The sequence below is a fragment of the Lethenteron reissneri genome, chromosome 37 (assembly GCF_015708825.2).
Source record: "Lethenteron reissneri isolate LAM-NWPU_2019-01 chromosome 37, ASM1570882v1, whole genome shotgun sequence".
Classification (NCBI taxonomy): Eukaryota; Metazoa; Chordata; class Hyperoartia; order Petromyzontiformes; family Petromyzontidae; genus Lethenteron; species Lethenteron reissneri.
This window is the reverse complement of record NC_083815.1, coordinates 6,456,274-6,469,196: the sequence shown is the minus strand read 5'-3', so window position 1 is coordinate 6,469,196 and position 12,923 is coordinate 6,456,274. Positions and strand designations below refer to the sequence as shown.

General features: G+C 49.0%; 1 protein-coding gene across 1 annotated transcript in view; it reads left to right on the top strand.

Moving 5' to 3' along the window:
- SLC22A18 (solute carrier family 22 member 18) overlaps positions 1 to 12,923 on the top strand; it is a 144,365-nt gene that overhangs the window by 25,210 nt on the left and 106,232 nt on the right. Inside the window, exons 5-6 of the mRNA XM_061566757.1 lie at positions 7,594 to 7,712; positions 9,684 to 9,788. Coding sequence (XP_061422741.1) covers positions 7,594 to 7,712; positions 9,684 to 9,788 — 224 coding nt within the window. The remainder of the gene's footprint in view (positions 1 to 7,593; positions 7,713 to 9,683; positions 9,789 to 12,923) is intronic.

Here is a 12,923-nt window from a genome sequence, read left to right as displayed (position 1 = left end):
CGATCGGCTAAACGGCGGTGTCCCCATTCGTATTACTCTTTGCTTCGTTTGGTTAAGTCGCGTAGAAAATAAATCAAATGATAATAGAATACGACGTTTCGGTTGCAACACAAGCAACCAACATCAGGTAAGAATGAATGATAAAACACAGACACGGGAACAGCATAGGCAGACACACATGCAGAGAGAGACACACAAAGACACACCGAGCGAGTGTGTCTCGCACAGTGTTCCCGTATTTGTGTTTTATCATTCATTCTTACCTGATGATGGTTGCTTGTGTGGCAACCAAAACGTCGTATTCCATTATGATTTTATTTTCTACGTGACTTTACCGAAAGAACCAACGAGTAATTCCTGCAGTCACGAAAGCTTAGAACCAATTCATATTGTTCGGTAGACAGGGCCGGCCGGCTAGGGGGGGTTTAAGAAACTTGCACCCGTTGTTGAACCTGCCACGCTGGGTGATTGTACCAGCGACCTCCAGATCAAAGTGTGCTGACTGTTAGGTAATTCAATTTCAGTTCTGATACGATTCATGCAGATAATCCCTTTGCATGATCACTGATCAGATATCATTATGACATTATTTAGAAATGTCAGGTTATGCTTCCTGCAATTATGCCTTTGCCTTAAACAGTCGGGGTATGCTATGCTTATTGGTCACGCAAGTCAAGATGAAATGGTTATACATATCAAGCCAGCTGGAATGTACGCTATTAAGGGCAGTCAAAATGTTTGATATTGGGACATGGAATGTACTTCGACTCCGGATTTAAAAATAGATTTTTTTCCCAGTGCATCAAAGACACTATTTGACATCATCGCACTTATCTTTGTACGTTCACGAGGGACATCTCGAGGCTGTAGTTGATATCCACGGTGGTGCATCATGCGAGCGATGAATTGAGTCACATCCTGATTTCAAGCGACGAAGACAAAGCGTGCATTGCGCAACGCTTTCCCAGCGAGGATTGCCCACGCTTTCCCAGCGAGCGTTTGTCTTCGGAACTGTTTAATTATTTGTTCAGCATTACAGAAGTCGACAGGTAGCGGTCAGGACAAAACGTGCTTATGCATCTATTTACCAGGTACCGTAATCCCTTTTTTTCCCCTCTGGTTATGTGTCTCCCGAGTTTTTTTACTGCTTTTTGGTCAGTTTCCTATCTCGTGGACCCCGTGTTACAGACGACAGCGAGAACGACGGACAGAACCAACTCTCCATCAATGGGACCTCCACCCTTGCCAGTGTCAAAATACAAGAATCGGTTTCACCCTTTCTGGCAACAAAACAGCTGTTAAGATGTCAAAACGCCAAACAGGAACCTTTTGCAATGACTCATGTCTGAAGTAACCACATATACTTGTGGCGAACGTGCAAAAAAAACAACAACCATGCTCTGATAGTATATTGCATTGTCTTTGAAACTGATTGGTTCACACCAAAACAACGCGGCGGGCAAGCGGTGAGCGTTTTTCGTCTCGGGCGCTGCGACGTGAGCTGAGAGAGGGGCCGTTTGTCTCACCCCCTCGAGGACCTTTTGACATTTTTCGAAATTGTAGACATGACCTCGAGCTTCCTTATCCCCCACTTCCCTCCCACCCCCAGGGGGGATGCTCCTCAAGCCCCTCCCCCCCCCCCAAAGCCTCGTGTTTCTGTCATTCTTGCCCCCCCCCCCCACCCACCCATAGACACATGTGCGAGGCTTGAGAAAGCCCACAAAGTGTACGACTGCCGCGTTTGTTTTCGTTTGCAGTTGTGCTCTGTGGCTCTCCGACGATGTGTTTGTTCGGGTTTGTGCCACGTGCTTTTTTGCCATTTTAACTCCTGAAGAAGCGCCCCCCTCACACGTGGAGTGAAACTTCGGACATCGTGCCGAACGACGCGCAGTACAATTTGGAAAACACGTCAGAGAGTTATTGAAGAACTGATTTTTTTCTTGAATATATATCCTTCTTTTTTTCGATTTGAAGCTTTCGTGACTGCAGGGATTCATCTTCTTGGTTCTTTCGGTAAAGTCACGTAGAAGGGAAATAATAAAAATTAAACATAGTAAAATAATTCTCACGACGTTTCGGCCACAACGCAAGCAGACATAGAGGACGGCTGCTTGCCTTGTGGCCGAAACGTCGTGAGAATTATTTAATTATGTTTTATTTTTATTATTTTATTATTTCCATTCTACGTGACTTTACCGAAAGAACCAAGAAGATGAATACAACAATGGTTTAATGAAGCTGTCTGTGCTGAGCTTTGGTTGTTACACCCCTCTTATGAGTGGGGTTTTCTCCGGGCGCTCTGTTTTCCTCCCACACGCCAAACACTCACGAATGGAATTGTCCAGACATTAATTCAGGACCATCCTAAGAGTAAGTCTTGAGACCCAATGAGACTTTCCTGGTTCAGTAATGGAAAGTATTATTGATGGATCGACCATTTGCTTTTTGACTTTTGCTGAATATCCATTTAGGTTTAAAAGTTATGCAAGTGTGAATTCCATGAAACAAGTGTTATAGGTTACAGGACGACGTTTTGGTCAGCAGAGGGCAGTGCGTCAAATTCCCATTGTACTTCTTTGGCACTACGTCTATGCTCCACCGCCTTCAATCCACACTGACCACAATGGTGAAGTATAGTCACCCCCCCCCCCATTACGTGGGGTGGAATTGCAGGGGTCCCATTTATCCCCCCCCCCCCATCGCCATCACCCCGCCAGAATTTAACCCCCCCCCCCCCAACTCTTCACAGAATAACAACACGGGACTCGGAGCTGTTTTCGTTGTGCGTGCTGTTGTTGTTGTGTTATTGCTGTGGGTGGGGAGGGCGTTAGAGTTTTAATAAATGCAGGTGTCTGTCTGTACGTGGCACGGCCGTCTCGTTCAGCACGTTGGTAAACATCTATTTCATCACTCCTCCTAATGCGCACCGAACGCCCGCTGGGAGAATGCCCGATGCCTTTCGTCGGCAGGCCCTTTTGAAGCGTTTAAAGGGGAGCGAACTTGGCGGCGAGCGAGACCTTTTTGTTGTTGTTGTTGTCTCTTCCCCAAACAAAATATAAAAAGCGCACGCACGAAAGGCTCAGAGGATGCCTCTGAGGGGGCCATTTTCCGTAGGGCGGGCGACTGACCCACGGCGGCCTTGGCAGCAAATTAGCAATGCAATCATTTGGCCGGTCGCCTCGTAGTGTGGGATTTGTGGAGCTAATTGCTTCCATGCGCTTCAAAGTGGGGGTGGTGGTAAGGGGGGGGGGGCAAAAAAATGTGCACCTCTGGGAGGAAACGTCGCAGAGTGAGCCCACAGTTTTTGAAGCTCGTTACGCCGGCCGGAACGCGGTTCTGCCGTTCGAGACTAGAATATATTAGTGTCTTCAACGTGCCACACACTTTTTGTGTGTATGTGTGTGCTTGGTTCATCGTGAGGAATGATTTGCCATGTGGATCATTGCGCGCGCTCGCTCTCGCTCTCTCTCTGGCCGTGCTGTTTATTGTGGTGATGACAAAATAAATGAACAACCCGCGTTTTGCTCGTGCGGGATAGATTTACATTCGCCCGTACCGGTGGGTTGATGTAACGTGATGTTAGTAGCTTTTAGTTATTCTTAAATAGGGAGGAGAGAGAGAGAAAAAACAATCTTCGGAACACGACTCTCATGCAAATTCCGAATGCACCGCCGCGTTTCAAAGTAGGATGGAGGCACGCTGCCAAAATGGCGTTACTTTTATATATACTGCAGACTGTTGGGGCTGCGTGAGGTGTCTCGTTTCGTACACTGCAGTTTCTTGTTTCCCACGCACGTGTGTGTGTGTCCATGCACTTGTGGGGAGCGGTGGTGAAGCGGTGAGCGCTACGCTGCGCTACGAACCCGGCGGCCCGAGTTCGATTCCCGCTCACGGCCAACACCGGTGACGATTAACTGATCCGGTCCTGGGTATCCCCTAGGTCGACTCAGCCTCAAATGAGTACCTGGTGCGATGTATAAACATCGCCACTGGGGAGACAAAGGCGGCCGGGCGTGGTGTTGGCCACTGACCCGCTCGTGTGCCGTGCTGGCCTTCATAGGTGCTTGCTAACAGCACTTGTCCAACAGTCTGTTACAGGCTACACGGGGGGTCTTTGTCCATGCATTTGCATCAAACAATCAAAACAACATTCAAACATGTCAGGGCGTTGAAGTTGCATTGGACAATTGAAGAGCGTTTGTGTTGCGTGTGTGGCTTTTGTTAAATTCCTCAAAATTCTGCCAGATCTAGTCAGATGTCGTTGCATGTGTGTGCGTTGAACTTCTTTCGCACCATACGTAGCCAATCGTGCTAATAGGAGGTGCGATGAAAGGACAACAGACTTAACACAAAAAGCAGTTCTAAAGAAAGGAGTTTGTCAATCTGGATGACTTAAAAGTGAATATCTCCGGTGGCTTCCTAATATCGGAAGGAAGAGCGTTCCAGACGGCCGCGGAAACGCATCTGAAAAGCGCCGCGCGATGCGGTGGCCGTCTTTGTTCGGTAGTGTTAAGCAACAGCGAGCTAGCCTTGATGTCCTGGATACGGATGGTTGACCGCCACCCGCAGATTGCCACAGCGCTAGCGGGTGTCACGTGACGGTTATTGGACGGCAGTGCAAGCGAAACGAGTCGTCGTGCTGCGCGCCGGTGCTTCCACGGCTGTGCTCTCCGCAGCCTTCGCCAGCGACGCACTCGCTCATCAAGCTGTTGGCGACGTTCCAGTCGACACAGCGCTCGCGAACGACCACCGCGCGCTGGCACGGTGGTCGAGGCGTCACTCTGTCAGCAGCAGCAGCAGCGGCGGATTGACGAAGAGAGGGTTTCACATACACCAGCGGCTCTCTGAATATTTGAGTGCAGCCTTGCAACATCTTTGGTTCGCAATCGTTGAACAACAAATACATGCACAATGTTCATTAATGCCGAGTGTTCGATGAAAGAGAGTTGTCGTTCTTGCGTGCCCGGGCTTAATTTGCGTTTCCATTATTTACCTTCTCTGATAAAAAAACAAATCTGGTCATGTCTCCCACCCCCCATGAAGCCAGGATTTTCAGGTAGGGCAGGCAACCCCTCCAGCAGTGAAAAATGATAGAGGAGTTGTTAGTATGTAAGGACTTGTCCCTTGCTTTTTATTCGACGCGTGTGCGGCGATGGCGCAGCAATCGATCGAGGGTCGAATTCGAACCACGTTGTGTGATCGGCATCGCGCTCGCCGAAGGTGAATGCCTAATAAACCCGAATGATCCGATCGAAATTCGGGATTTCGATCGGATCATTGGGGGGGGGGGGGCACGTGCCACCCTACCCATCCCCCCACTGGCTGCGCGCAGCCCAGGTCAAGAAGCACTCCGCTCTGCACGTTCACTCGCATAGCGCACGGGGAAGGGGTGGGCTGTGTGGGGGACTGGGTGGGCGGGGAGCATCGGGGCTCTCCCCGTCAGTTATCTGGCGATAGAATCAGCACTTGTGGCGAGGATGTGTCACCGACTCTGGCGATGAGACGATACACGAGGGGCGCTCCTCCTTGAGCCCGTGGCGGCCAATTGAGAGTTGCTGTCTCGTCAGCGAGGCCTGCCCGCCCGGCAGTCGTAGAGTCAGGGGCAGGGCGACAAAGACAGTCCTCGTCTCAGGTCGTGTTTCCCCACTCTCGTTACTCGGCGCTCGTGCAAAGAGTTCGGGTGCGCGTGTGGGGGGGGGGGGAGGTCGTGGTACGTGTGTGCTTAACGGTGTCGGCGTCATTGTGCTGCTCGCCACGCGCGCTTCAAACAATCCGTCCTTCCCAGGTGCCTTTTCGGTTGCTGTCCGTTTGCTCCCCAAATGTCAAGCCGCTGTGCTCCGGTTAGCCGAATGCCGACGGCGAATACGTTGCATCGCGCGTGTTTCTGGGTTTTTGTCGCGTGACCCTGCATGACATCGCCCTCGGTTGCTCGTATCAATTTGGCCCCATCGATTGTGATGATCGTTTATCTGAAATGTGAAACGCCGATTTGTCGTTCGTGACCTTGTACAATGAGCTGCATTTGAACTGAATACAGCGGGTGCTTCTATAACTGCCATGAATTTGATGTATATCTAAAGAATAATACAATTAGATGCCACTGATGTCACTCGCCACTGATGTCAGCCGTGGCGATGAATCAAACTCAGATTGCTGTGATTAATGATGCGGATGCATTATACTCCACAAATTGACATTACGTCATAACGGATGATGCATCCGTGGCCACCCAGTGCACTATATAACAATGTATGATCGTCAGCAGTGCATGAGACTATAAGTGGGCAACGTCGTGTTTATCACACCGCATTAAGATCTTGGCAACCCAGAATCGATTAATTCACATCGGCGACAATTGGTATCTGAATGTGACCTGGGCACCCGCTAGGTTGACTCAGCCAGAAGTAAATACAGTGTTTGGCTTCAAAGCAGATCCTCCAATTGTCTGGGTCTCCTTGCCTTTGGATCCAGGTTCTGTCATGATCAAGCATCGTGTGGACACTGGCTCGAATCGACGGTGTCCTCACATTACTGCAGGCATCCTCCTTGAACTAAATATAAACAAGATATGCGGTTCCAGGATTGGTCTTCATCAGCCACCTGCGTAACCCACAAACCCTGGCCATCATTGCTGCGACACTCCCTTTGTCCATTGTGCCAACCCTAATGGGTGTGTAGAGAAGCAATCCATTACCGTGAATATGAGACTAGGTTTTAACCGTTCTGGCAATGAAACAGGTGTTTAGATGTTAAAACACCAAACTGATACCTTTTGCAAGGAATGTCTGCATTAACCACATACACTTGTGGTGAACATGCAAAATAAACACACTCTGGTCGTATATGATGTATTGTCTTTGAAACTGATTGGTCCACATCAGAGACAGCTTTTTTTAGAGCCTAGTCTCAAACGGTGTTAGACCAGAGGACGCCAATGCCAGCTTGCAAGCACTCGTAGCATTTCACGTGTATATATAAGCACGTGCGTGTGTGGGTGTATATGTAAAGCTGATTTAGCCTGACATGTGTACATGGTGCTGTGTGTAAACATCAGCACTGAGGTGGCAGGGCGTTGGTGCAAGCCACACCTACCTACGCCTTCGTAGGTGCTCGCAAACTAAAGCTGCTCTAACACCCTATAAGGGGAGCTTTGGCCTATGTATATATATGGCTTATGTATATGTGTGTGCCTATAACCAAATGACCCGGAATTCACGCCCGGTCTGATCTCAGAAGCGAAGCAGGGATGAGCCTTGGACAATGCTTGGATGGGTGACCACCGTGCAGTCGACAGCTGCTCTAGGCAGCTCCGGGGCTGCTTTGTCAGTCGAGGCCATTGCAGCAAAATCCAATGTTGTACTGTACTACGCTCCAGCATCTATGTTCTCCCCATTCACCAATTCGCAACCGACCCGACACCCTGAAGCGTGGTCAACGCATGCAACAGTGTGTGCGATGGGTCACAACCCCCCTCGTGCATCGAGAGAAGGGGCTCTCCGCGTTCCACCTTCACGCACGCGCCGGCGATGGGGAAGCCGTGCACTGCGAGCCGACCCGTGTCTCCGTGCCGCTGCGCGTGTCTCCGTGCCGCAGCGAGGAGACCGCGGCGTTCGTGGCGGCGGCCGGGTGCCTCGCCTGCAGCGTGCTGGCGGTCGCACGCGTCCCCCGCCACACCAAGTCCCCCTCCGTCCTCCTCGCGAAGGGAGACAAAGGTCAGTAGGTCACGTGACCGCCGCTGGGATTGTGCTTGTTGCGACCAAGTGGTGGTACGCCGGAGCGGATTACTGCTCTTTTGTGTATGATGAGAGTCATAATGATGACGACGATGATGACGATAACAACTCGCAGACCCTTGTTCATCCACTGCTGGATGAAAGCCTCCCCTAGGCCGTGTCGGTCACGGGAGTTGTTTGAGCCCGGCGACCTCGGTTTGATTCCCGGCACGGGGCCTCCCAGCAGCCCTTGCTAACACCAACCCCACACTCACCAGTCTGGTGAAGTATGGTCAAACAACCCCTATTATGACATGGCATAGGAAGGCCCTCATCCGGCTGTGGATTGGCAAACAGCTGCAGTAGATGGTTAGTTGTGAAAGTGGGATTATCAGTCATTGTCAAGTAACCGATCCCTATGAGGATAATATCCATTCCAAATATGAACCTTATGGGGGGACCCCGGGGTCCCGAATAAACGGAAGTCAAAATCGTAATCAATACATTTATTTTTGGCGACTCCGTCCCACCGCGCACGTAAACGCCGCGACCCGCCTGGCACGGATCATTCTGTTGTCATGTCGTGTCCAAGTGCAGCAGCGAGGACGAATGGGCAGGATCATGAGTCTTACCCAAAGCTGCTCAAACTGCCTACACCACTTAAGTCCTGTATTTGTCATCACGGTTTGCATAATACAGTGAAACTGCTCTCTTATCTTCATTATTATTTGTGACCTACCAATGTCTGCAGCCAGGATCAATCGATGACAATCCTATTACCTGCAGATATTTAACAGATGAGATGCGTTGCACCGTTACTTCCTCCTGTTTGATAATACTTCTCTTGTCCGTATGCATCTGTGCAGATGGGTTTTTGTTTTGCGTTTAAGCCATAATCCCCACATACCGCTCGTATCAATGCGGATAAGAGGAGCGGCGACCCACTATTCTGTAGAGTAACATCGGTATAAACGCTTGTTACGATATGAACATCGCATTGAAAACGCGCTCTATTTTATGTTTTGTTTACAAAGTGTGTTCACAAATCCACACTGAGAAACACGATGATTGACAGAGGGGTGCAAATTCTTTTTTCTATAGTGTATTTAAATAGAGGTACTGCAGGTAAGTAGTTTTCAATTGTAAAGGCATAGTTTAACAAGACAACACTTGCCACCATCCTTCAAACCCATTGGTGAAAACGAGCAAAGTTTTTGTTCACATCACAATATGTTTACGCGAGAGCCGGGGGGGCTTATGGGTCCCCGGGGTCCCACCACGAGGTCCACATGTATTTGTAGAATGAACATCTCTTCATGAATCCTCTGCCTGGATGAAACACTCTCCATGCTCCATCAGGGATTGGCTATGCGTCACCACGCCGGTCAGTGCGAGTTGGTGAAAGTGGTGCGGGGGGGGGGGTGAAGTTCAGGCTTGGACTGGTTCAGATATCACTCGCCACTGATGTTAGCCGGGAATCAAACTCGGGGTCACCGTGGCACATGGCGCAGCACGCAAACTGCTCGAACCGCCGCTCGCCCAGTGAGTGAATATTACTCGCTGCTGAGATACGGGACAGTGAAGGCGTTGGCGTAACGCGTTAATGGACCTACGTGTCGCCTATTTTTGTGGAACAAGCGGCGATATTAATAACCGCAGTGACATCTGGAAAGCTTCAGTATCAAACGTCGTGTCGTGTAGCAACTCGATGAGCAAATCAGAATATGAATTTCTTATTCTATCGCACAGATTCACTTTCCGTTTTGTTTTACATATTAAAAAAAATGTTTTTATTACGAATGCAGAGCAGCATTTCGCCTTGCACATTCTAGGGACTTTGAGTATCGCAGTTTTAATAATTGAACAAAGGCTGAGAGTGTTGAGATGTGCGGCTGGGATGCAATGGATAACCCTGAGGGCTGAAGTGTTCTCTGAAGTGTACTTTGAAGTCTACTCTGCTGTGCCATTCAGATGAGTCAACGGGCATCTTCAACGTACAGAAAATAGTCCAACTGCTGAAGATCCCAGGAACACTGCAGATTTTCACCATAAAGACCATCACCGGATTACCAGTAGGTAAAAAAAAAATTCGCTGACTCCCTTCACACTGTTTACACTGGCCTGTTAATTTCGCTGCTTCTACAATGTAACGCCCAAGACAGGCAGCTTGCCCAACAGCTGCGGGCAAGCGTTCAGGTAAGCTCTGGTAAATGTTTGTCTGACACCGTGGGGTGTACATAGCGAGGCGACTTGACACGAGTGGCACACATACCACCAGACCCAGCAGAGTCTTTGCACTTGACCACCACATCCGTCATCCTGCTGTAGTCCGCTCAATAGGATATTGGCACACGAAAGCGTGCCACACCAAATGACATCATCATCAGCAGCAGCAGCCTTGATCTATCCACTACCGGATGAAGGGCTCCCCACTCCGGCACCACCCCCACACAGTCTGACAATGCCGTAACCCATCTCGCTCCTACATGTGAACCGATGCCATCTCTCCTCCGTGGTGGCGGTTACCCGCCTCGGGTGTCATCTTCCTCTTTGGCTGCCTTCTTTCTCTCGCCGGTCTCGTCCATCAGCAATATTCAACTCCGCGCACAAAAGAGGGCGGCGTAATTAAATGCGCGATGCCGGGTAAATGCCTTGTCCCGTGCTGCAAACTTTCTTTATTTTTTTTTTAAGTTCCCTCTGGATTTAAGACCACAGCGAAGAGAGCGGGGGCATGGGGTAGTGGCGTACATGTGCACGCCTGCGCTGAAACCAGTGAGCGTTTTATATTCTTAGGTTTTTTTCGGTAAAGTCACGTAGGTAAAAAAATTTAATTAATAAAAGTAAAATTAAAATAAAATTAAAATCACGACGTTTCGGAGGCAACACAAGCTTCCGTCTTCGAAACGTCGTGATTTTTATTTTATTTTTATTTTACTTTTATTAATTACATTTTTTTTACCTACGTGACTTTACCGAAAAAACCTAAGAATATGAATCTTTGCAGTCACGAAAGCCTCAAATCCAGTGAGCGTTTCTTCACCCCCACGAGTTTTGCAGTTCACGTCATGCGCCCGGGCATTCAGAGCTCCGAGCGAGCGAGCGAGGAGCGAGCGGGCGAGCGGTTCGCTGGCTGCAGCCCGTGCCAGGCCTGTGTGACGTTTCACACAAAGGAGACGGCGCGCTGTTTCCACGCGAACATTCTCACGTATATTTATAGCGGTGGGAAGCGGTGAACGCCCGTGCCCTGGTAATGTCACTTTGCAATTACGCGACCGCTTCAGCACCTTTCTCCGCAAGCCAGATTCCACATTTTTAAGGAAGTTTTTTTTTTTGTCAGCACAGGTGGCCCGGAGAAAAGTTGGTGGAAATTCCACATTGCTTTGGCGGAGGCCAGTCTATCGTCTATCTGGTGTTGAAATTCATTCCACTGTCAGCGGTATATGTTTCGGTTGTCATAATGTATTGTGAGAAATTGTAACTATTATTAGAAAATGCCTGTGAAATTTCACAGTTAATGTTCCACCAAAGACGACATTTGTCATCTTACAGACTTGTTCACACAGAAAGACAAGTATTCCCCATATAGCCGTCAAGAAACTCTTGGGGCGAGTGCTATTAGCGAGCACCTATTAAGGCCGGCATGACACAAGAGGGGGTGAGTGACCAGCACCACGCCAGGTCGCCTTTTTCTCCCCAATGCTGATGTTTACACACCGCACCGGGTACTCATTTGAGGCTGAGTCGACCTAGGGGAGACCCAGGATTAGTTCAGATAATCGTCACTGGTGTTGGCCATGAGCGGGAATGGAACTCCAGTTGCTGGGTTTGTAGTGCAGTGCGCTGACCACTACACTACCACTCCCCACGACACACACATACATACTATGGGAACCTCATTTGCCAGTAAAAATATGATAATTGGTTTTTTACCCTTCTATCTGGCAATATAAGGGTAAAAAACCAATTATCACACACATACATGTTTACTAACATACATACACACATATATTTAGACACAAACACACATAACCATTATCATTAGCCATGATCAATCCACTGCTGGATAAAGGCCATACTACAACAACAAAAACAATCGCCATTCACTACTTGGCGGTGACATCACCACAGCACTTGTGCCAGGCTATGTGCACGTTAAGGCCAAGTGAAGTGTCGAATGCCCACTGGCAGGAGGTCACGGGACAAACCCAGGTGCCACAGGTTGACTGACTGGGATGACTGGCCGATGCACCACCTGTGCCCCCTACTGTGCCAACTTGCTGCGTTTTAGCCACCCGGCGCTCTGCTCGTTGTTGTGAGTGTCGGTCCTCTGCCCTCCATACAAACACCTATGCTCACGCATATACTTATACACACATATACTAATAACAACAACATTCAGCCCTTTCTCAATCAAATATTTAATGATGGCCTCCTTTTTACCAGATTTCACCACGTTTCTCTTTATGGGTATTACCAAGATCTTAAAATGTTGGTTGGCAAACGAGGGGGCCAGAGGTGGTTAAGATATCAAGTGCCACTGATGTTTATCATGGACAGCAATCACACTCAGGATAGCTGATATGATGTATATAATTATACTCACAACTTACAATCCCATATAGACGCACACATAATAATATCATACAAATACCATCCTATACCTACACCCACATACAGCCATTTACTGATAAGCATATACTAATGTGCCGTATAAACACATGTATCCTCATGCATGTGCCCTCGCACGTACATTCACGCACATTTACACAGATATATGAATACACAACCCAGGTGGACGGACACATGGATGGCCACCTTAAAATTTGGTTTACACAAATATAATATATATAATGATGAGTAGGGGAAGTGGTGGCACAGTGGTTGGCGTGCTGCGACATGAATCGACCTCGGTTCACCCGAGTTACAATCCCGGCGCTGGTAATATCAGCGGCGTGTGACATCTAAACTTGGCCTGCACCCCCCACCCCCCTCACCCACCACCCGCCCCCCCCCACAAACCCACGTTACAAACCCACACCGACCAGCATGGTGAAGTATGGTTAAACAACCCCCCACAGTGGTCATTGTCCTTCCGATGAGCACGGTAGGCTACGTACGGTGCGAAAGAAGTCCAACACACACGTGCACACATCCAGCAGTGGAATGAGAGGGGAATCTGTGTAGGTTATTGTGTACAGCGTATGCAATGGA